This window comes from Chlorocebus sabaeus, chromosome 20, assembly GCF_047675955.1.
Source record: "Chlorocebus sabaeus isolate Y175 chromosome 20, mChlSab1.0.hap1, whole genome shotgun sequence".
In the NCBI taxonomy this organism is placed as follows: Eukaryota; Metazoa; Chordata; class Mammalia; order Primates; family Cercopithecidae; genus Chlorocebus; species Chlorocebus sabaeus.
Genome location: NC_132923.1, coordinates 105,627,312 through 105,651,499, shown reverse-complemented (window position 1 = coordinate 105,651,499; position 24,188 = coordinate 105,627,312). Strand labels below are relative to the sequence as shown.

Sequence of the window (24,188 nt, the reverse complement as noted above, 5' to 3'; positions counted from 1 at the left end):
CCTCACTTTACAGACCGGGAAACTGAGGCTCAGAGAGGTGCAGTGACTTGCCGAAGTTTCTTTTTCCAGTCATTCAGCATTCAACCTCAGCACATATTTATTGAGCAGAGGCTCTGCACCAAGCACTGAGGAGTCAGCGGTGACCACCTCTTGGCTTCTGTCCCCAAGGGTGACAGTGGCCCGAGGTCATACGGGCTCAAACCGAGGTCGCTTTGCGAATGCTCGCTTTGGAGCAGGATGCGAGCTCGGGCCAGGGTTGGGTCAGGTTGCGCGGCTCGCGTGGCCGCGGGAATCCCCGACCGCCCCCTTTGTCTAGGGTTCCTCCTCCCGGGCACCTGCCCCAGGTGAGTCTGGGGAGGCCCCGAGCGCCTCCGGAAAGGGTCGAGCGGCTTCGGTAGCTGGGGCGGGGCCGGGGCGGGGCCGGGACCGAGGAGGGGCCTGGCCCGGCACCCGGATCCCGAGGTCCGCGCCCTGCGCCTAGCGCCGGGTGCCCGGAGCCTGGAGCCGCCGCCATGGGGGCCTGCCTGGGAGCCTGCTCCCTGCTCAGCTGCGTGAGTCCCAACCCCGGCGCCCGCCCGCGCGCGCCGCCCGTTCCTGCTGCGGGCCCTCACTTTCTTCTGTTCTGCTTCGAGTAGTTTCTTCTTTTTCCTTCCTGCAAACTTGTCTTTCTGGGCCGGTGCCCCGCCTGCTCGCCCTCCGGACCCTCACTTGGCACCCCGATCCCGCTGCCCGCGTCCCCCTGCTCAGTCCCGACCGGCAGGCGCCGGGCAGCTGCGGTCCCGGCTCGGGTTTCCGCGGGCAGGAGGGGAGTGCCCTCGGCGGGCGCCCTCCTGGGACCTGGAGAGATTGAGTCTGGAGCCCGGGGTCTGGGCAGCTCTGTGGGCCCTCGTCGCCCCACTTGGGACGGTCCTCGGGGTGGCCTCTGTCCCCGTCCCCGACCCCCTGGTTCTGTGTGTGGGTCGGCCGGGCCCCGTCCCTCCTGGCGAGTGCCCTGCCCTGCCCCTCTGGCCGCCTGCCAGTCATTCTGTTCCTGTCGCTCGGGCTCCGCCTGTCCTTTCGTATTTGTCTGGTTCGTGTCTCTGTCCGTCGTTCCTCCGACTGTCTTTGTCCGTCTACTGTCTTCTGTCCGTCTGTCCGTCCGTCCCTCAGTCTCTGCGGTCCCGTCCGCCGTCCTCAGTCTGGCTCGCGCTGCCTCCCAGGCACCTCCCCAGCTCGCCGCGGACCCTCTGGGCCCCAGCGCGGAGACTGGGATGGGAGGGGAGGGAGCCCCGGACTTTCTTGGCTGCCCTCGAGTGAGGAGGGTGCAGGTCGTCACGGACCACCGGGCAGAACTCTGGGTTGGGACAGCAGGAATCGAGGGAGGTTCAGGTGTGCGCGGGGAGTGCCCGGTCGCGGGTTCGGGACCTGGGGGGAGGCCAGCCTCTGTTCTGTGGCTGCAGCCACAGAGGGGAGGGGCTCCGGCAAGACCCCGGCTGGGAGGCCCGTTCTCCCCTCCCTTTCCCCGGCCCCCTCCTTCCCTCTTCCCCTCATTAAATCTGAGGTTCATTCAGGCAGCCCGCTCCCCCTCTGGCCCCACACAAAGAGGCCCTGAGAGGGAGAAGGGGCTCCAGCGGCCGCTGAATCTCGGGACTCGCTTTCCTTTGTCCCTGACGGGTGTGTGTGTGTGTGTGTGTGTGTGTGTGTGTGTGAGAGAGAGAGAGAGAGAGAGAGAGAGGAGGGGATGTAGGGGAGAGCTGGGGGTCTAGAGATTTACTTCACAGCCATTTTCTGAGAATGAGATCAGCATAGACAGGACAGAGAGGCAAGAGAGCCTCTTGCCTCACTAGGCCTCCATTTTTCGTGTGTGTGTTTGTGTGCGTGTGCGTGTGCGGGAGGAGGAATCAAGCTGGTGCCTGAAATCCCTCCCAGCCCAAAGAATTCAAGGTTTGGGCCAGGTCTCTGCCCACAAAGGTTTGCTTCCTGGTGAGGGAGGCAGAGCTTCCACAGTGGACCTGATTTCCATCTGTTGCTCCCAGCAGGCTGTTGGGAGTCAGTGGAGTTTGAAGAACAGATGGAGAGAAAGGAGGATGGGTTTAGAGTGAGAGGCTGGGGTCTTAGAAGAAGCAGTAGGTGGGCATGGTGGCATGCACCCTGTAGTCCCAGCTACTCAGGAGCCTGAGGCAGGAGGATCACTTGAGCCCAGGAGATGGAGGATGCAGTGAGCTGTGATTGCACCTGGTGAGGCACAGGCCCTGCTGGGCTGGGCTGGCGGTGGAGATGTTGAGGGGCAGCCTGCCAGCCCTGTGTGCCTTGGTCACCCCATCTGGCAGTTGACAGTAACAGGACCTTTCTCACAATGCTGTTAGGAGATGAGGCACAGCTCCTGGCACATCATAAGTGCTCCCTGTGGGAATTATTGCTAACATCAAGGAAAGGTGGGTGGAGAATTCCATTTGGAGACAATGCAAAGCCAAGTGCTGGTCTCTGAGTCACAGCATTCTACAATGCTGAGAGCAGATAGGCTGGCTCAAACCGTCCGTTTACAGATGAGAAGGCTGCGGCCCAGAGAAGTTAGCTGACTTGCCGAAGGTTGCACAGGGAAAGGATGGAGAACTGCATAGTTAGGGTCAACATCTGATTCCTGGTCCAGGCTTCTGCCCACACCTTCCCTCCCTTCCCCACATCCTGGCTGCCTGAGGCATAGGGTTGGTCCAGGGAAGAATTGGGAGGTAACTTAGTGAGTAATATCAGCAAGGGACCTGGCCCTCCCTTCAGTGCCATCCCCTTGGGGTTCTGGCCTCCGTCATTTACTGAGGTTCTGGCTTCTGACATTTACTGAGCCGGGTACTGTTCCAAGCCCCTCACCATGCCATCTCATTGGCTCTCCCCACCTCCTCCACCCTATGAAATCGTTAGCCCATTTTACAGATAACTATCCCAACACTCGTGGCATGGAGCTGTCCAGCAGTGGCCTAGGCCCCACACTGCAGTGAGCAGTATGTGTGTGTGTGTGTGTGTGTGTGTGTGTGTATATATCCTTCCATTTAATCCTCACAACAACCCCACTGGGGCAGTTAATATTGTTCCCGTTTCACAGATGAGGAAACTCGCTCAGAGAGTGAAGGTGACTTCTTCACAGCCACACAGCATTAAGTGGCGCAGTTGGGCACTACTGGACACCAGTACCATCCTGTTGCAGTGAAGACTCGCTGCACAGGAGTGAAGTTCTATGTGGCATTTCTGGGCAACTTTAGGAGGGACTTTTTTTGCATGCATGGGTCAGTGGGGAAGACTTTTGTACCCTCCCAGGTGTGACTCATCTTCTGATTGTGCTTCTCAGCATTGGAACTGGGCTGAAGGTGACCTGGGCTGAAGGTGGGTCCTGCTTTGGATGGGGAGGTAAGATGGGTCCACAGGGGATGGGGCCAACAGGCAAGTCAGCACATGATGACTTGGCCAGTCTGCAAAGAGGGTCTTGTACATCCTAGGGAGTGTGAAAGGCCTTTGGGTCAGACCACTGGACTCGGATTCTAGCTTTGCCTCTTCACATCTCTGTGACTGTGGGCAGGCACTTTGCCCATCCGCTTGTCTGTAAAGTGGAGAGAACAATGCTGTCTGCCCCTTAGCCTGTTGTGAGGATTAAATGGGACTGAGGTTAGTACAGCTGCATAGTTAGCACCAAGCTGGTGTGCAGTGGCCAGTCCATAAACACCCCGCAGTGGTACATGACTCAAGACCACATGCAAGGAAGTGCTGAAGCCAGTGAGACCCAGGGCTGCCTAACTGTAGAGCCTGGGCTCTGAGCCACTGTCCTCTCCTGCCCCAGGAGATCATTTTATAGACGAGGAAACTAAGTCCCATGGAGGGGAGGAGAGACTTGCTTGAGGTCAGACTACAAGTTGTGGCAGAGCCAGCATTAGGACCTGCATTCTTGGCACTGCATGGGCGAAGTAAGTGTACCTTGGGACATTTCCGGCTGACCTCTTCTCTGCTGTGTTTTGACTAGCCCTGGGGCGGCCCAGCCAGTTATGGAGTTGTTCATGAAAGCGGCAAGGTGCATGCTTGCTGGGGCCAGTTTTGCATTTTTTAAATTGTGACGAAATATATGTTTAAAAATTTACTCTTTTAACCTTTTATTTTAGTCTTCAAGGAGTTTGTGTTATTTTATTTTATTTTACTATTTTTTTGAGATGAAGTCTTGCTCTGTTGTCCAGACTGGAGTGCAGTGGCACCATTCCAGCTCACTGCAATCTCTGCCTCCAGGTTCAAGTGATTCTCCTGCCTCAGCCTCCTGAGTAGCTGGGATTACAGGCATGCACCACCATGCCCATCTAATTTTTGTGTTTTTAATAGAGATGGGGTTTCACCATGTTGGCCAGGCTGGTCTCGAACTCCTGACCTCAAGTTATCCACCAGCCTTGGCCTCCCAAAGTACTGGGATTACAGGCATGAGCCACCACACCCGGCTGGTAATTTATTTTAGAAGACACGTATATTAAAATGGAGATCTAATAAATACAACCGTAATAAAAATAAATCCCGAATGAATGGCATTGTCAGAAGGAGTAGTGCCAGCACACAGTAGGCACACAGTAACTCCAGGACATTTTCTTACTGTCATCCCTCATCTGGATTACTGACAACAGCCCCTGACTCTCTTCCCTTCCCCCAAAGGTACCACACACCACCCCTTCGCCTGTCTTTTTGTGGTCAAAGTGAGATTTCTACAATGCAAATTTGCTGCCATTCCTCTTCTTTCGCAATCATTCCCCGTTGCTTTCAGGGTGAAGTCCAGACTCCCTGGCATGGCATACAGGGACATTGGCCACCACTTCCATGACCTCTGCAGGTTTTCTCACCCTTTCAGCTGCCCTGAAAATACAGTGTCCCTGTAGCTCTGCACGTGTCATTCTCTTTGCTGGGAATACCCTTTCCCCTCTTCCTGCTCTTCTTTGAAAACTCCCTGCCCCCTCCCTTAAAAAAAATTGAGGTAAAAGATGCATAACGTAAAAGGTACCATTTTAACAATTTTTAAGTGTAGCGTTAAGTACACTGACACTGTTTTCCAACCATCAGCACCATCCTTCTACAGAACGTTTTCATATTGCCAGACTGAAACTCCCACTAAACAGTAACTCTGCAGCCCCTCGTAACCACCAATTCACTCACACTTTTCTCTATGAGTTTGGCTACTCTCTCCATCTAAGTGGAGTCATACAATATTTGTTCTTTGATGTCTGGCTTATTTCACTTAGCATAATGCCCTGAGGGTTTATCCATGTTATAGCATGTGTCAAAATTTCATTCCTTTTTTTTTTTTTTCTTTGGAGACGGAGTCCTGCTCTGTCACCCAGGCTGGAGTGCAGTAGTGTAATCTTGGCTCACTGCAACTTCCACCTCTCGGGTTCAGGCAATTCTCTTGCCTCAGCCTCCCGAGTAGCTGGGACTACAGGCATGCACCACCATGCCTGGCTAATTTTTTTGTATTTTTAGTAGAGATAGGGTTTCACCATGTTGGCCAGGCTGCTCTCAAACTCCTGACCTCAGGTGATGCACTTGCCTTGGCCTCCCGAAGTGCTGGGATTACAGGCGTGAGCCTCCACGGCCAGCCTCATTCTTTTTTAAGAACAAATAATATTCCATTGTATGGGTATGGATATACCACATTTTGTTTATCCATTCATCTCATCCACCAATGGACATTTAGCTTGTTTTCACCTTGTGGCTACTGTGAATAATTCTGCTATGAACATGGGTGTGTAAATATGTGAGTCCCTGCTTCATTTCTTTTGGATATATATCTAGAAGTGGAGGTCCACTTTGTTTTATATTTTATTTTTTATTTTATTTTTTGAGACAAGTTCTTGCTCTGTTACCCAGGCTGGAGTGCAATGGCGTGATTCAGCTCACTGCAACTTCTGCCTCCTGGGTTCAAGCAAGTCTCCTGCCTCAACCTCCTGAGTAGCTGGGATTACAAGTGCCTGTCACCATGCCTGGCTAATTTTTGTGTTTTTAGTAGAGATAAGGTTTGCGGGATGGTCTCAAACTTCTGACCTCAAGTAATCTGCCCACGTTGGCTTTTCAAAGTGCTGGGATTACAGGCATGAACCACCATGCCCAGACGGCCAGTTTGTTTTAAATAGAAAAATTCAAAACTGTCATCCAGCCCTCAGCTGCCTCCTCTCCCCACCCAGCACCCCATGAGTGGTTCTAAGAACTTCTGTCCCTGACTCTAAGGACAACCAGGAGACAATGTGAATGACTCAGTGTCAGACTGTTCACATAATGCCAAACCACTCACGGCCCCAGAGCTACCTGCCTTGCCTTGGGAGGTAGTGAGCTCCTTGTCATTGGCAGTGTGCAAGCAGCAGAGCATGGCCAGATGCTTTCTGTGTGGTTCTTCATTGGAAAAAGAATGGATTCGTTGAATGCCAAGGAACCTTGCAGCTGTAAGACTCTAAGGCCCGGGGCTTCTTAAATTCTGAGTTCTTCGTTCTGAGAACCTGGGCCGGTGCTAAGATTCAGCCACTGTAAGTGTTCTGGGACTTTTCCGTTGCTGCCCTTGAGCGCATCTGCAGGAAGAGGGGAGTGGTTGGAATCGTCGTGTGGGAACAGTTTTCCAGTCTGCCTTCCTTTCACGCTGCATCACAAGCATTATTCCATGTTGCTCTGTAGCCAGGGACTTCAGCTTTCTGGCTCTGTAGCGTTCCATGGAGTGAAAGGGCCACAGCTGTCCCCAGGTGTTAGACATTTAGGTTATTTGTAGTTTCTTGAGACTCTAATAGGCTCACAAAACCTAAAACTTATTTAAGTTTTTTCTTTATATAAAATCTTTATATTTGTAAATTTAACTTAATTGAAATATTATTTATATACAAGTATTATTTATATACAATTAATTATATACAATTTATATACATTTAATGTACCTACATATTTGCCCCATTCAGCAGAGAAGTCCGTTTTATGGAGTACCGTGGTGTATTGATGGGTGTTTTGTTATTTTCAATTTTCCCCTAATGGCCAGGCATGGTAGCTCATGCCTATAATCCCAGCACTTTGGAAGGCCAAGGTGGGAGGATCCCTTGAGCCCAGGAGTTCGAGACCAGCCTGGTCAACATGAGAAAACCCTGTCTCTACCAAAAAATACAAAAATTAGCCGGGTGTGGTGGTGCATGCCTGTGGTCCCAGCTGCTTGGGAGGCTGAGGTCGGAGGATATATATCCAGAAGTGGAGGGCCACTTTGGAGCCCAGGAGGTTGAGGCTTCAGTGAGCTGAGATCACACCACTGCACTCCAGCCTGGGTGACAGAGCCAGACCCTTTCTTGAAACAAAAACCAAGAAACCAAAAACAAAAATTAGCTGGGCATGGTGGCTGGTGCCCATGGTCTCAGCTACTTGGGAGGCTGAGGTGGGAGGATTGCTTGAGCCCCAGAGGTGGAGGTTGCAGTGAACTGAGATGGCACCACTACACTTTAGTCTGGGTGACAGAACGAGACCCTGCCTCAAAAACAATTTTTTTCCCCTATTATTTTCCTATTATGATCAGTGCCACAATGAATTTCCGTGTGTTTGTGTATATGTGCACACATCTACCCTTACTCCCATGGTCTGGCATTTCTGTAGGAAGAGATTTAAATATATATAAAATGACATTTTGGTCAAATGGAAGAGGGTCTTGTAGGAACCATTCCGGGGTGGAGTGAATGCACCAAGGTGGATGAACATTTCCAAGGATGCTCTGGAAGCAGTGTGTGTTTTTCTCTTTGACCTGGTCTCTCTGACTGCTGATCAGGCCCTTGGAAATCCTGAGGTTTCAGGCATCAGGAACACCTGGAGGTTTGATCTTTAAGAACCAGAGCGAACTGAAAGGCCAAGCGCTCTGAAAGCGGAACAGCTTTCTTGTGTCTTAGATGTCTCAAATTGAAATTAAATGGTAACAAGCCGGAGTCAGGACCTGACGGGGCACCCGGGTACCTGGCTCCTGAGATCAGTACCCACTGGCCTCCCTTGGTTTTCTGGTTTTGGGGTTTTTTTGTGTGTGTGTGTTGCTTTTTTGTTTTTTCATCACTGGAATGTATTTAAATTAAATGAGATGACCATCAGTGAATTAGCAAGCTGGGAACCAGCGTAGTCCTATGGGCAGAGCCTGGCCCTTGGTGCACACAGATCTGAATTTACATCCCAGCTCCTCAGCCTACTTGCTGTGTGACCTTGGTCATGCCACCTATCTGTCTCAGTTTTCTCATTTGAAAACGGGAAGTTACCACAAAATTCATAGCATCAGTGAAGCTTAATGTAGATAAAGTGCTTATCAGAGAGCCTGAGACTGAGTAACCCTCTGTAAATGGCAGCTGTCACTAATACTACTTGAATCTCAGTGCTGTTATCAACTTGCTGTGTGTCCTCTGGTAAGTCTCTTAGCCCCTCTGGTCTCAATTTCCACATCTATAAAATAGGACTAATAACCCGCTCTATCTGATAACCAGAATGTTCTTTATAGCAGGGGTCCCCAACTCCTGGGCCATGGACCAGTATCTATCCATGGCCTGTTAAGAACTGGGCCACACAGCAGGAAGTGAACAGCAGGTGAACAAGCATTATTGCCTGAGCTCTGCCTCCTGTCAGATCAGTGGCAGCTTTAGATTCTTATAGGAGTGCGAACCCTATTGTGAACTGTGCATTCTTGGGATCTAAATTGTGTGCTCCTTATGAGAATCTAATGCCTGATGATCAGAGGTGGAATAATATCATCCCAAAACCATATTTGCCCCCTGCCAGCCATCTGTGGAAAAGTGTCTTCCCTGAAACTGGTTCCTGGTGCCAGAAAGGTTTGGGACCACTGCTTTATGGCTATACAACGTTTTTCAGGCATTTCTTATCCTCTCACCCACCAAAACAGCCACGGATAGGAGGCAGGTCTTGGGGTGGCAGCTGCAAGATGTAACCAGAAGTTGCTGGACAGGTAGACTGTTTTGATTTAGACCATGAGGAATAGTTTCTTTTCCAAAGCATTTTGTTTAGCATCTGTGTGAGCGAGAGATAGGCTAGGAGCATTTCTAGTCTGGGGGAGAGTAGGAGGGGAGGCAGATACCTCCCAGCAGGGCATGCTGTGTGCCTTGTGACCAGTCCAGAAAGAAGGGCGGAGGTCTGTGAGGAGCAAGGGGCCCCTGCCAGCCTGCTCTCTTCAAAGCTCATCTTTCAATTCCTGACCCTTGGCTCCAGCCCCTCAAGTGGGTGCCCACTGCTCTTAGGATGAAAACCAGGGTCCTGTTCCTGACTGCTGGTGCCTATGTGGTCTGGCCTTGCCAGCCTGTCTAACCTCATACTCACCGCTGACTGTCTGCACACCAAGCTTTGGCCACAAGGGCCTTCTTTCTATTCCTCAAATGCCCAGCCCCTACCCACCCCAAAGCCACCTACCTGAAACTTTCTTTCCTCCCTTTGGTCTGGCAGTGTCTCCTCATCCCTCTGCTCTCAGATTATTATTTTATTTAAAAATATTTCTTTCTAAAAGGCCAGGTGCAGTGGCTCACGCCTGTAATCCTAGCACTTTGGGAGGCTGAGTGGGCAGATTGCTTGAGCCCAGGAGTTTGAGACCAGTCTGGGCAACGTGGTGAAACTCCATCTCTACAAAAAATACAAAAATTAACCAGGCATGGTGGTGTGTGCTTGTAGTCCCAGTTACTCAGGAAGCTGAGGTGGGAGGATGGCTTCAGCCCAGGGGGCAAATGTTGTAGTGAGCTGAGATTGTGCCACTGCACTCCGGCCTGGGTGATGGGCAAGACCCTGTCTCAAACAACAGCAACAACAAAACAAAAGCAAACAAGAAAAACCTTCTTTTTAAAATATCCGATCTCGCTATGCTGCCCAGGCATTCTCCAGCTCCTGGGCTCAAGCGATCCTCCTGCCTTGGCCTCCCAAAATGCTGGGATTACAGGTGTGAGCCACCGCGCCTGGCCTGCTCTCAGCTTACAAGTCACTTCTTCAAGGAGGGCTTCCCTGACAAGCCACCCTCAATCAAACCTAGGCCGCGTTAGCACTCTTCTGGCAGTGGGCACACGTCCTTCTTAGCACTTGTCACGATGTGAGTCATGATTTGTTTAGTGTTTTTCCTGCTTGTGTAGGCTCCAGGAGGGCGGGGCCTGTGTCTCTTGCTCTCTAGGCTCTTAAATCCCTGAGTGAGGAGTAGGGGCTGTTTGGGTGAAGATAAAGTTTATCAGAGGTATCTGGATGTGGGGCTTGTTTCCTCAAAGGCTGGGCTGTGGACTGGGCTCCCAGGAGGGAGAGTCTCCTTTTCAGGTGTGGCATAGTGTGGCATTACCAACCACTGAATGATTTCAGCCAGCCCAGGGGAAGGGCTGACCGCAACTGGGGCAAAGGACCCTGGAGAGCGAAAGGGTTAGACCGCCACCTGCTGTCTGGTGCTGGTACAGCCTCAGAGCCGAAAATCATTCCATTCATCCAACTGATGTTTATTATGCACTTGCTGTTTTCTGAGGTCTTAACATGTGACTGGTACCATGCTAAACACTTCATATTCCTTCAACAGATAGCCTGTAAGCTCCTGCTGTGTGACAGGCACTGTTCCAATTTCTAGGAATATTACAATGAACAAAACACAAAAGTTCCTGCCCTGCTGGAAAGCGGAGGCTGACAAAACATAAAGCCTCGAGAACAGCAGGAAGTCCCGGGCGGGGGGGAAATTAAGTGGGGAAGGGGAAAGGGAGCCCATGGGGGCTACAATATGGAATTTCCATTTCATTCTCACAACTGCTTTTTGAGGAGTACATACCACTATGTTACGGAAGAGGACACTGAGGTACAGAGAGGTTGAGTGACTTGTATGAGGTCACAAAAGTAATCAGTGATGGCTGGCTTTGTGATTCTTTTTTTTTTTTTTAAACCACTCTCCCGCCATAAGAAACAGTGTGACCTGCTGGCTCTCTCTCTCAAGCCACAGTATCACTTGAGATAGACCCAGGTTTGAGTCTGGGTTCTGTGGTTACTGGCTGTGTAGCCCTATATGACCCAGCCTCCCTCTTGGACCTGAAGTTCAATGGGCTGGTGTCTGGGGAACAGTGTGCACCTGCCTAGCGCAGCACAGATCCGCTGACCTCTGGGCAGGTGGTGGGAGGTGTGCGCTTGGGCAGTGAAGAGGAGAGGGGAGAGTGACAGTGCTGTCTTGCAGGCGTCCTGCCTCTGCGGCTCTGCCCCCTGCATCCTGTGCAGCTGCTGCCCTGCCAGTCGCAACTCCACCGTGAGCCGCCTCATCTTCACGTTCTTCCTCTTCCTGGGGGTGCTGGTGTCCATCATTATGCTGAGCCCAGGCGTGGAGAGTCAGCTCTACAAGGTGAGTGCCCCAGGGGTGGCAGGGCGGCCTCCAGTGAGGGGCCTCAGTGGCTCCAGGATAGAGGGTCCAGGCTTGGGGTCACAGCTCATCCAGAAGAGGAGGCAGGGTGTTTGGGTGCACTGATGATCTGAGGTTGGAAATGAGGGGAGGAGGGCTTGAGCCTCTTGTGGGGATTCTTCTTTCTCTTAGGCCACAGTCTCCTTGGAAAGTCTTACTAATCATTACTGGCCCCCTGGACACTGGCCTAGTAGATGCTTTTCTCCTGCTTAGTGCTCAAGCCCAGGTTGGGGCTCCTAACTCTTCCCTTCATCTCAGTGTTTTACAGCCAAGCACAGACCCAGGGGGACCTGGGCATCACCATGCATGCCTTATACACATTTTAGTTTATATAAAGATGAGACTCCCTGAGGAGTTTATAGAAATGCAGGTTCTCAGACCCCACCTTGAGGCTCTATTCCATGGGAGAGGGACCTCAGAATCTCTGTTTTCCCAAGCATCTCAGGTGGTTCTGATATAGGTGGTGGGTGGAGAACACTTTGGGAACCCCTGCTTGATTGATTGATTGATTGATTGATTGAGATAGAGTCTTGGTCTATCACCCAGGCTGGAGTGCGTTGGCGCAATCTCGCTGGAAGCTCCGCCTCCTGGGTTGACGCCATTCTCCTGCCTCAGCCTCCTAAGTAGCTGGGACTACAGGCGCCTGCCACCAAGCCCGGCTAATTTTTTTTTTTTTTTTTTTTTTTAATTTTTGGTAGAGACGGGCTTTCACCATGTGAGCCAGGATGGTCTCGATTTCCTGACCTCATGATCTGCCCACCTCGGCTTCCCAAAGTGCTGGGATTACAGGCGTGAGCCACCACGCCCGGCGGGAACCCCTGCTTTAGACAGCGCAATAGTTACTGAGGCTATGGGAAATAAACATTAACAATGTAATTGAGGAGCTGCCTCCCAGGGCTTCAGCCCCAGAGAGGGCTAGGAATGGAGGTGGAGGCAGTGGAGACAGAGGTAGGGGGCTCCCCTCCCTACCTGGCCCAGCCCCTGCTGGGAGAGCCTCTTTCCTGGCCAGCCTTGGGAGATCAGGGCTTTGGTTTATAAAGGGAGCTGCCAGGGTTCTGTGTGGGGTGGGGCCTTGACGCTGCTCTGTCTGTCTCCACAGCTGCCCTGGGTGTGTGAGGAGGGGGCTGGGATCCCCACCGTCCTGCAGGGCCACATCGACTGTGGCTCCCTGCTTGGCTACCGCGCTGTCTACCGCATGTGCTTCGCCACGGCGGCCTTCTTCTTCTTTTTCACCCTGGTCATGCTCTGCGTGAGCAGCAGCCGGGACCCCCGGGCTGCCATCCAGAATGGGTGAGAGAGGGGTCCCTGCCTGCACCCTGGGACCTTCCCCCAGTGCCTTGCCTGCTCCTCTGCCTGTTCAGGGATCTGCAGACCCCACCCTTAGAGTCAGGAGCCACAGCATGCAGAACAACTCTGAGTTATATCCATTTCTCAGATGAAGAGTAAGGCTCAGAAAGCGTGGCAGCAAGCCTCAGGCCCTGCAGCACTTCAGTGACACAGCTGGGGCTGGACCTGGGTGACCACCCTCACCGCTGCTTGGTCCTTCCTCCTGCACGGCCAGGAGAGACTTCCTGTGCCCATCAGACCATCAGAGAGCCTATCCTCACCCCTCCCAGCACCTGCTCTTTGTGGGAGGGGGCTCTGGGGCCAGGCCCGGTCTGGCTTCCAGTTTCCCTGCCTGCACTCAGCTTCCTTGTCCATCCCCCACCCTTTCCATAGGTTCTGGTTCTTTAAGTTCCTGATCCTGGTGGGCCTCACCGTGGGTGCCTTCTACATCCCTGACGGCTCCTTCTCCCACAGTAGGCGGGCTTGGCAGGGGGCATGGGGGGCTCTGGGGAGGGAGGCAGGGCAGCAGGTTGGAGGAATGTGGTGGGACTGCTCTTTGCTGGGACACACGGACCCCAGGCTGCTGGCTGGGTCCTTACTCCCCACCCGTGAGACAGCACTGTGGTGCCTGGCCACACGGCCTTTGTGCAACCCAGGGGTAGGGGGAGCTGCCTTGCCGTAACCCATATCCTGCCCTCTGTGCATAGCTAGGGGCTCCCTGAGGGCAGGGACTCTGTTCTTCTCAGTGTCCCCAATGCAGGGTGTAGCAGAAACACTTGTTGAATGAGTAGATGTGAGAGAGGGACTCTCCTCGCCTCACTCGCCTCTCCCCACCCAGTCTGGTTCTACTTTGGCGTCGTGGGCTCCTTCCTCTTCATCCTCATCCAGCTGGTGCTGCTCATCGACTTTGCACACTCCTGGAACCAGCGGTGGCTGGGCAAGGCCGAGGAGTGCGATTCCCGTGCCTGGTACGCAGGTCAGTGCTGCCACCCTGCCTCTGTACGGGGACTCGAGCCTGGACAGGGCTGGGGCTGCCTGAGAAATTGAGGGTCTCTGAAGCTAGATAAAACTGGGGGGCATCCCCAGCAGCCACTGCCTTAGGGCAAGATTCTAATTGTCTCAGGCAGATGGGGGAAGCCAGCTGATCCCGGGTGACTTCTGGGGGATCCGAGGAGAGCTGACCTGGAGAGGCCTTGGAGGGGTCTTGTTTGGGGGTTCCTGCAGGGTGGGCCATGCACAGCCAGCAGCGTGTGAAGCCCTTTTGGTAGTGCCCAGGCTGAACTTCAAGTGACACCTGGTCCCTGAAACCCCAGTAGCAGGGTGAGTCCCTGGTTCTCTTTCAGTTCTAAACACAACGAGGAGAAAGGCTCACCTGGGTGCTGTTTGGTTTCCACATCTCCCTAAACTGACCGTTCTCTCTTGGACAGGGAGGGCGGGTCAACAGCAGACCGCCCTGTACCTGCTTCAGTTTTTGCAAGACTGTTTTGAGTTCATTGTATTTATTGTCACAGTTCCCTTATTACAAGGTAGCAGGTGAACCATGTTAGCTCAGGGTGGGGCAATGACTCACAAAGGTGTTGGTGAAAGGCAGTGACGTCATTCTTCAGATGGGGAAACCGAGAGCTGGAGAGGGGGAGAGCTGCCAACAAGGCCCCTTGAAGGAGTGGGAGTCCTTATTCCTCCTGCCCCACCCCACGCCTACCCTCTCACTACCCCTCTGGCCCAGGCCTCCTCTTCTTCACTCTCCTCTTCTACTTGCTGTCAATTGCGGCCGTGGTGCTGATGTTCATCTACTACACTGAGCCCAGCGGCTGCCATGAGGGCAAGGTCTTCATCAGTCTCAACCTCACCTTCTGTGTCTGCGTGTCCATTGCTGCTGTCCTGCCCAAGGTCCAGGTGAGCCTGCCTGTCCCTCCCCGGCTTGAGGCCCAGCCCCTTGGTGGGTGGGACTTCTTGTAGGAACCTGGGTCCTGGGGCTAGGGCTGTCATCACAGAGGCTCGGCTTGAGTGTGTGGGCTCCCAGGTCAGCCTCCCCAGGTTACAGTCAGGCTCTCATGGCTTCATGCTGGGTGTCTTTAGGAGGTGCCCTAACTTCTCTCTGCCTCTCAAATATAAAATGGAGATAATAAGACCTACTGTTGGAGTTATTCTCAGGATTGAGATCCTATTTGTAAACACTCCATGCCTGGCCTGTAGATTTCCCTCAGACATTAGCTATTATTGTAGTTATTATTGTTGTCATTTTTGTTTTTATGCAAATCAGTAGAACATTATGGGGAGTCCCTGGGTGATGATTCCTAGACACCTCTAGAAGTAGTGTAGGAAGGTGCAATTTCACATTTCCAATCCAAGACCCTCTGGAATAATGGGCAGGAGCTCCCAGAGGAACTGCGTGTTCTTCAGAAAGTACTGCTGGAGCCCCTTGTGAGTCCAGTGGTGCTTTGTGGTTTGAGATCTCAGCACACCAGCAGCTTCAGGGGGCTTAGGTAGTCTTCGAGGGTCTTTAGCAGAAAGGCTGGGAACCTCCCTTCTGGTCAGAGTCTCATTTCCCAGTAAGAAAAGTTGAAGCCCAGAGAAGGTAATGTCTGTGTCCCAGGTCACACAGCAATTAGTATTTATGCAGCAAATACCTCTCGAGCACTTCTGTGTACCAGGCCCTCTTCTAGATGTTGGAGATATGGCTGTGAGGAAGGGAGGAAGCAATAATGATGATAGCCAGTAGTTAGTGGCCTCGGACTTGTTATTTGATCCTCACGCCATCCTCATCCTCACTTTACAGGTGAGGAAACGAAGGCTTAGAGAAGAGGCCTAGCCAAGGTCACATGGGGAACTGGGATTCGAACCCAGGCGGACTGGCTCCAAGAGTGCTCTGGTTTTCTTTTTTCTTTTTCTTTTCTTTTTCTTTTTTTTTTTTGGAGACAGGGTCTGGCTCTGTTGCCCAGGCTGGAGTGCAGTGGTGTAATCTTGGCCCACTGCAACCTCTGCCTCCCAGGTTCAAGCGATTCTCATGCTTCAGCCTCCCAAGTAACCAGTGATCTGCCCACCTCAGCCTCCCAAAGTGCTGGGATTACAGGCATGAGCCACCACACCCGGCCTAAAATTTTTTTTGTTTTTGGTTTTTTGAGACAGAATCTTGCCTGTCACTTAGGCTGGAGTTCAGTGGTGTGATCTTGGCTCACTGCAACCAACCTCCGCCTCCCAGGTTCAAGTGATTCTCATGCCTCAGCCTCCCGAGTAACTTGGATTACAGGTGCCCACCACCACACCCAGCTAATTTTTGTATTTTTAGTATACAGGGTCTTGCCATGTTGGCCAGGCTGGTCTTGAACTTCTGAACTTCTGGTTTCAAACAATCTGCCCACCTCAGCCTCCCAAAGCGCTGGGATTACAGGCATGAGCCGCCATGGCCAGCCGCCTGTGCTCTTAATCACAGAGTTTAGGTCCATGTTTTTAAGTGCGTGTGTGGTGAGGAGTGGGGAAGGACAGGCAACAGTGGACTAGGCCCAATGAGGTGATTTTGGGTAATATGTGTGATGTGGAACATGAGAGAGGGTGTGGGCTGAAAGGTAGGTAGCTGGCAGGTACGGGGCTGCTGTAGTCAGGGTTCCTAGGGCTCCATGGGAGTCCTGTCTGAATACTGAAGAGAGGCTGCCTGTGCAGAGATGCTGGGAAGGAATATGTCAGAGGGAGGGCACAGCGAGGGCAAAAGCCCTGCAGTGGGAGAGGCTGGGCAGGCTCTCCAGACAGAGAGCAGGGAGGAGCCGGGCAGTGAGCCAGGCAGAGATGAAGGAATTCAGAGTGTGATGAGATGGGTTTTCAGCAGGGGAGGAGGGCAGGTAATCTGAGGGGTGTTAAGAGAAAGAAGAATTAGGACTCAGCCTTTGGTTAGTGAGGTGGGTGGTAGGTGGCCTGGCTGGTGTTTTCCCTAAGTGGGGTGTGGTGGGGTATCCTAGGTGGGTGGGAGCTTCTGAGGTCCCTTGGCTGGTGTGAGTGGGCTGGGTGGGGTGGGGTGTCTGTGGTCCGGCAGGGATCTTATCAGTGAACGACTCTTGCCAGGACGCCCAGCCCAACTCGGGTCTGCTGCAGGCCTCAGTCATCACCCTCTATACCATGTTTGTCACCTGGTCAGCCCTATCCAGTGTCCCTGGTGAGTATGGGCCCAGGCTCAAGGAGGCCTGGCCTCGTTCCTGGGTCAACATCGGCCTGCTGTGGGGCTGGGGACCCTCACAAGTGACAGGGACATCCCTGCTCCAGCCCATTCTGAGACTCAGTCCTCCCATGAGATGGGAGGGCCGGTCTGTTCCTGAGTTGTCTCTCTGCCCTTGTGACTGCTGAGCTCTCTGTTGCTGGGAGTGGGGTGGTTGGCTGTGCATCTGTCTGTCTATTGGGGTGGCTCTCTAGCCATCCTCAGGGCCACTTGGCTACCTAGGCCTGGCCTGCATGGGCTGAGGGTGATTGTGCTCCCATCCCCAGAACAGAAATGCAACCCCCACTTGCCAACCCAGCTGGGCAATGAGACGGTCATGGCAGGCCCCGAGGGCTATGAGACCCAGTGGTGGGATGCCCCGAGCATTGTGGGCCTCATCATCTTCCTCCTGTGCACCCTCTTCATCAGGTATGGCCGGGTCTGGATTCTGGGAAGGATCATGATTGGGGGCCCTGAGCCAGAGTGAGGGGAGGATGTGGGAGCCAGGATACCAAGCTGGAAGGTGCTCTTCGAATTCAATGTGTCCCACTCTTGCATTGTGCGGGAGGAGAAACTGAGTCCCTCAGAGGGCACGGCATGAATGGGCAACAGAGGTGGGCGTGACCTTGCCTCCTGGCTCATGGCCCTTTCCTGCATACTGGGCCATTTCAGTTGGGTACAGACAGCTGTGGGGTCAGGGAAGGAGCATGGACTGGGGTCGGTGGGTCCAGGGACTGTTTCTCACCTGCTGTGTGGCTTGGGGTAAGTGGCTTAACCTTTCTGAGCTCCTGTTTCCTCCTCAGTAAGAAGAGGATGACAACCTCCACTGTAGTGGATGTGGCTGTGACCCCACACGCTCCCCTGAGACAAGGCAGCTCATGCTGAAGGTCACATAGCAGCTCTTTTCAAAGGGCTAAACATCTTAGTAGGTGTTTATCCGTGTGGACTCTGCAGCCAGACTGCCTGCATTTGAGCCTGGTGTTGCCACTTACTGGCTGTGTGATCCTGGGCAAGTCATTTAACCTCTCTAGCCTCAATTTCCTTGTCTGTAAAATAGAGATAAAAATAGTACCTCCCTCATTGGACTGTTGAAGGGCTATAGATGAATCAGTATGTGTAAAACACATATAAAGGGGCCAGGTGGGGTGGCTCACACCTGTAATCCCAGCACTTTGGGAGGCCAAAGTGGGAGGATCTCTTGGGCCCAGGAGATTGAGACCAGCCTGGGCAACATAGTGAGACCCTGTCTTTTTTTAAAAAATTAACAAAACAAAACAAAAACACTTAGAAAGGAACTTGGCAAGTAGTAAGTTATTTGTAAGCCAAACACTTTGCCAGGCTGAAGCAGGAGGATTGCTTGGGCCCAGGAGTTTAAGGCCAGCCTAGGCAACATAGTGTCTCTAGAAAAAAAAAAGTTTTGTAATTAGTCAGGCATGGTGGTGTGCACCTTGTAGTTCCAGTGACTGAAGAGGCTGAGGTGGGAGGATTGCTTGAGCCTAGGAGTTTGCCAGATTAAGTGTTGCGTATTATTGTGATTATTTGCATAATATTGTAAACATTTGTGTATTAGTATGAACATAATATTGTGAACATTTGCACAACTAGGTAGCTGTGGGTGGCTGTTCTTATGAGTCACTAGATCATAAGATTAGGTTTAATTCTTGTTTACACTGCATCTGGCAGACCCTGAGTTTGCTTCCCTGTGACCCTGCATTTCTCCAGGCGCCACTTTCCATCTGCCCTTAACTCTAGAGGGAATCTTGGCTCTGCTCCCCTGATCTTCCCCCATCCATCCATCCCAGTTCCAACAGCACCCCTGCCTCCAGGCCCCTGGGCTAGATCATTTTAAGACTCTTTCACATTTTGTTCTGTTTTGGCCTTTTTCAAAACATTTTCTCTAAGTCAGTTCTGTACAGTTCATAAACATGTGTCTTCTTTGTCACATTTGATTCCTTTACAAGCTGGAAAGGCTTGAATTACCTCTGTGTCCTCTCCTTTCCCTTTCCCTCCCCTTCCCTCCCCTCCCCACTCCTCCCCCTTTTCTTTTTTGAGACAGGGTCTTCCTGTCACCCAGGCTGGAGTGCAATGGCACGATCACAGCTCACTGTCGCCTCAAACTCCTGGGCTCAAGTGATCCTCCCACCTTAGCCTCCTGAGTCTCTGAGACTACAGGTGCATACCACCATGCCTGGCTACTTAAAAAACTTTTTTTTTTTTTTCTTTTGTAGAGACACTATGTTGCCCAGGATGGCCTTTAACTCCTGGCCCAAGCAATCCTCCTACCTCAGCCTACCAAAGTATTTGGATTACAGGAGTGGACCACTCCTGGCCTGATTACCTTGATTTTACAGATAGGGAAACTGAGACCCAGGGAGGAGGCCATGAGCACACGGTGGCCAGTGGCTGAGGAGCTTGGAAATCTTTCCCTGCCCCTGGTTCTTTGTCCCTTCCCCTCCCTGACCTGGCACAGCTGTTTTTCCTGCCGTTTCCATACCCACAGCTCCCTGGCACATGCACTGCTGAGAGCCCAGGGGCACAGGTCTGTTCTTAGCATGGTTCTTACAGCACAGGCAGCAAAGAAGCATATGTAGCCCATGAGGGCCAGGACCACCCAATCTGGGCTCCCATGCATGAGATATCGTATGGTATTTGGTAGATAGGGTGGATAGGGTGGATAGGGTGGATAGGGTGGAAAGGGTGGATAGGGTGGTTAGGTTGGATAGGGTGGATAGGGTGGAAAGGGTGGATAGGGTGGTTAGGTTGGATAAGGTGGATAGGGTAGGTAGGGTGTGTAGGGTAGGCAGGGTGGAGAGGGTGGATAGGGTGGGTAGGGTGTGTAGGGTAGGTAGGGTAGGTAGGGTGGATAGGGTGGGTAGGGTGTGTAGGGTAGGCAGGGTGGAGAGGGTGGATAGGGTGGGTAGGGTGTGTAGGGTAGGTAGGGTAGGTAGGGTGGATAGGGTGGGTAGGGTGTGTAGGGTAGGTAGGGTGGAGAGGGTAGATAGGGTATATAGGGTAGGTAGGGTAGGTAGGGTGGATAGGGTGGGTAGGGTGTGTAGAGTAGGTAGGGTGGAGAGGGTGGATAGGGTGGGTAGGGTGTGTAGGGTAAGTAGGGTGGTTAGGGTGGGTAGGGTGGGTAGGGTGGGTAGGGTAGGTAGGGTGGTTAGGATGGATAGGGTGGGTACAGTGGGTAGGGACGCACTGATGCACAGCCAGGGGTGATTTCTCAATTTGCTGGTGTGGTGGGACTAGAATCCTGCTCTCCTTCTTTTCACTTTTTTTTGGAAATGCGAGTTGGTCTTTCAAAAATTTTTATGTCTCAAGCTATGAAATTCTGTTAAACACATCAAGGCTTCTCACAGAAAGCATGACATACAATCATTACTGCTGTTCTTTTTTTAGTGTAAGCACGAAGGGAAGGGAGGCCATTGGTAAAACCACCTGACACTAATAAAATGGAAACTTAAAATTAATGGCAAACGAGTGTGATTAATTATTAACATTCTTAATGGATGTAGTACCTGGTATGGTGCTTTGTAGTATTAGGTACTTGATACGTGTTTATGGAAATGGCAAAGGCACAATCCTAACAATAGTGACTGTTGATTGAATTTATATTCTGTGCCAAACACTATGCTAGAGACCTTACGTCATCATTCCATCTAGTCCCCCCAGCAGCCGTCTAGAGGAGGTACGATTATCCCTTATTTTACAGACAAGGAATCAGGCTCAGAGAGGTTAATTGTTTTGCTCAAGGTCACACAGAAAATGGGAGTGGGGGTAGGGGTAGAGTTGAGAGGCAAAGCAGTTTGTTAACTCCCGGGCCCAGTAACTGGGTCGCTGGCCTCTGAGGCTCTGGGACCACTTGTGTCCAGTGTTATGACCAACGCCAGGGCTATCTATTTGCCCACCTTCCTCCCTCCCCTGCAGTCTGCGCTCCTCAGACCACCGGCAGGTGAACAGCCTGATGCAGACCGAGGAGGGCCCACCTATGCTAGAGGCCACACAGCAGCAGCAGCAGCAGGTGGCGGCCTGTGAGGGCCGGGCCTTTGACAACGAGCAGGACGGCGTCACCTACAGCTACTCCTTCTTCCACTTCTGCCTGGTACTGGCCTCACTGCACATCATGATGACGCTCACCAACTGGTACAAGTGCGTAGCCCGGTGGGGCATGGACAGAGCCCAGGGGTGCGGGGTGCAGGTCCACACATCTCTCCTCACTGGGTTTTCCTGATGTCTGCTTAAGGCTTGGGGGTGGGGGTGTGTATTGAGGACCCTCCATAGAGCCTGCCCCTTCCCTGCTCCAGTTTCCCCACAAGTGCCTTCATCTGCTCAGCTCCCGCACCTTCACTAGGAGGCTGAACCGGGGAAGGCACAGCAGCTGGGGCTGGGCCTGTGCAGGGCAGGTGGGGTTTACAAATCAGGGGTCATGGGGTCAGATTTGGGCTTCATGGTTGGAGGGTTAGGATGAGGATGTGGAGTTCAGAACCAAAGTTACAAGGTCAAGGATAGAAGTCATGAGGTCTAGGGCTGGGATTGTGGTCAATTAGTGTCACAAATTTGGTCATTTGGTTAAAGTTAAAATTGATAGTAGGAGGCCATAAAGCCAGGATTGAAGTGGCAAGGTCAAGGACCTAAATGACAGTAATAAGGTCAGGAGCTACTCCTAAGTTACAGGATCAAAGGTCAGAATCAAGGGTAGCGGTCAGGACTAAGGTCAGGAGCTCCCGGGTCTGAAGTTCAGAGGCTAGGATTGAGGTCCCAGAATTAGGATCACAAGGTTGGAGACCAGGAGGCAGGTCACGATCTCACGGACTAACACTGGACTCAAGATGGGAGTCGAGGTCAGGAGCTCTGTCCACGGTCACAAGGCCAGGTGTTAAAAATGTCAGAGATGGATTGGAGTTACAGGGGAAGAGCCAGAGTTGAAGTCCGGGGTCACAACTGGGTCGTAAGGCCGGGGGCCAAGACGGAAGTCACCAGACTGGGCACCGGGCTCATGGGGAAGATGGTGTGTTCCAGGCCGGGCGAGACCCGGAAGATGATCAGCACGTGGACCGCCGTGTGGGTGAAGATCTGTGCCAGCTGGGCGGGGCTGCTCCTCTACCTGTGGACCCTGGTAGCCCCACTCCTCCTGCGCAACCGCGACTTCAGTTGAGGCAGCCTCACAGCCTGCCACCTGGTGCTTCCTGCCACCTGGTGCCTCTCGGCTCAGTGACAGCCAACCTGCCCCCTCCCCGCACCAATCAGCCAGGCTGAGCCCCCACTCCTGCCCCAGCTCCAGGACCTGCCTCTGAGCCAGGCCCTCTAGTCTTAGTGCCTTCAGGGTCCAAGGAGCCCCATCCCCCTGCCACACCCACGCAGTGGAGCTGCCTCTTCCTTCCCCTCCCCCCAGTTGCCCATACTCAGTGTCTCAGGATGAAAGGGCTCCCTTGTCCTCAGGCTCCATGGGAGCTGGGCTGCTGGAGACAGCCGCTCAGAGCCGCTGGAGGGCAGAGAGCTCCCACCACAGTGAGGCATCCGGCACTGAGGCCATGGTGTTCCTGGTCACATCCCCCAGGGGACCCTGCCCCCTTCCTGGACTTCGTGCCTTACGGTGTCTCTAAGACTTTGTCTAATAAACAAGCCAGTGCGTGTACCATGTTCTGCGCCCCTCACCCTCAGCATGGAGCCCCACTGCATGGGGGCCGGTGTGGGGTTTGGGAATGGAATGTTAGGGCAGAGGAGGCTGGGACATCAGGGCCAGACTAGGAGGAGCCTCAAAGGCGGACAGAATGACCTGGGCTCTGTCTTCTGGGTCATGGAGCACCTGAGGGGAGGGGGCCAATGAGGAAGGAGGGGCAAATCAGGGTTTTGGGAAAGGGGTGTGTCTGGTGGTCAGAAAAGGAGACCCTGGAGGCAGTGGGGCCAGCAGGAGGCTGCCCAACCATCTGATCATCCGAGGAAGAGCAGTGAGAGCGAGTCACGGGGCGTGGAGGGGGCGATGACAGGGCCAGAAGGTGGTCTTTAGGGCCCCTCTCACCAGGGCCTGCCTCAAGGTCCTGCCCACCTCTGACCTGCCTGGAATCATTACCACCTTTGGTACCTGCCCTGATGAGTCCAACCCCAGGCCTTGGGGTGCTGTGGGGAGGAGCATGTGCTCTTGAGTCAGCCAGGCTGGCCCCAATCCCTCTGTACCACAGAAGCCGTGGGGCTGCTGTCCAGCTCCAGATGGGTCCTTCTCTTCCCTGGGCCCTAGTTCCTCATTCATTGGGAACGATGCCACCCACTCCTAGGCTGTTGTGAGGATCAGAGGAAGCAGCCCATGCAAACTGCCCGGCACAACGGGTTCTTGAGAAATAACATCAGCCCCCATCTCGCAAGGGCAGAAAGATGTGAGGGCGACTGACAGGCTCCTGGCTAGGGCCCGAAGGCCTGGTCTTGTTATGATGATGGACTGCAGGCCATTCATCTCTTCCATTTGTGGGGATAAAAAATAGGTATGAAGGTCCTGGGGATGGGTGCTGGGGACACAGCCTGCCTCTAAGGCTCTCCTGGGTTCTGGGGTGAGTGCACTGGTGGGGCTGCACAGGGACCTGTGGGGTCACTGAGGAGGCAGGACAGGCATCTGGACGATGTGTAGGAGTCAGCTGGGCCAAGAGGAGCCACAGCGCTGAGGGCAGGGGAACAACACAGGAGCTGAGGGTGTGGGGTTCAAGGACCAGGGAGAAGCCAAGGTGGCCAGGGCGCAGAGATGGGTGGGGTGGGGAGGTTAGTATGAGCTTGGAGACATGGGCCAGGCCAAATCACACAGGCCCTTGAGAGTCATGGTGGGGAGACCAGACATAATCCTGCCGGTAGTGGGGAGCCATGGCGGGTTTTAGAGCATGGGAGAAGTGGTGAAGCTGTGGGCTGACCATGGAAAGGTCCTACATGATTTGGAGCACAGCAGGGGCATGTCATTTTAAGATTGCCGTTTTAGAAAGGTTTCCCTGGATGAGATGGAGGGGAGTGCAGCAGCTGGAGGCAGGTGCCAGGGCTCAGGGCAGAGGGAGTTGGGACCTGCTGGGGCAGGGGCCGAGAGGGCTTCTGTCGCTGCTGGAATGGATCTTGCAGATGTTCTTGTCCCTGATGCCTTTCAGCTAACAGAGACCCCTCTCTTCAGAGCAGCCTGAACCTCCTTCCCCCAATCACAGATTTTGCTTCGTTTCTTATTTCACTCTTGGGAGAAAAAGCCCACATTGTGCTCTTGATAAACTTTTCTTTGCATTTGTACAAGTGGGCATTTTTTTTTTTTTTTTTTTTTTTGAG

General features: G+C 53.0%; 1 protein-coding gene across 5 annotated transcripts; it reads left to right on the top strand.

Moving 5' to 3' along the window:
• The first annotated feature begins 245 nt into the window (after positions 1–245).
• Positions 246–22,541, top strand: SERINC2 (serine incorporator 2). 5 transcript variants are annotated; one of them, XM_007979659.3, is made up of 10 exons: positions 246–344; positions 11,171–11,332; positions 12,489–12,679; positions 13,109–13,188; positions 13,554–13,691; positions 14,442–14,611; positions 16,772–16,862; positions 17,189–17,330; positions 20,829–21,050; positions 21,921–22,541. In XM_007979659.3, the coding sequence occupies exons 2-10, from the start codon at positions 11,297–11,299 to the stop codon at positions 22,054–22,056; spliced, it is 1,206 nt and encodes a 401-aa protein (XP_007977850.2). In that variant the 5' UTR covers positions 246–344; positions 11,171–11,296; the 3' UTR covers positions 22,057–22,541. The 5 variants fall into 5 exon arrangements, with proteins under 5 accessions (XP_007977850.2, XP_007977851.1, XP_072863677.1 ...); XM_007979660.3 differs by lacking the exon at positions 246–344 and adding an exon at positions 423–551; XM_073007576.1 differs by lacking the exon at positions 246–344 and adding an exon at positions 886–1,301.
• Positions 22,542–24,188: the final 1,647 nt, after the last annotated feature.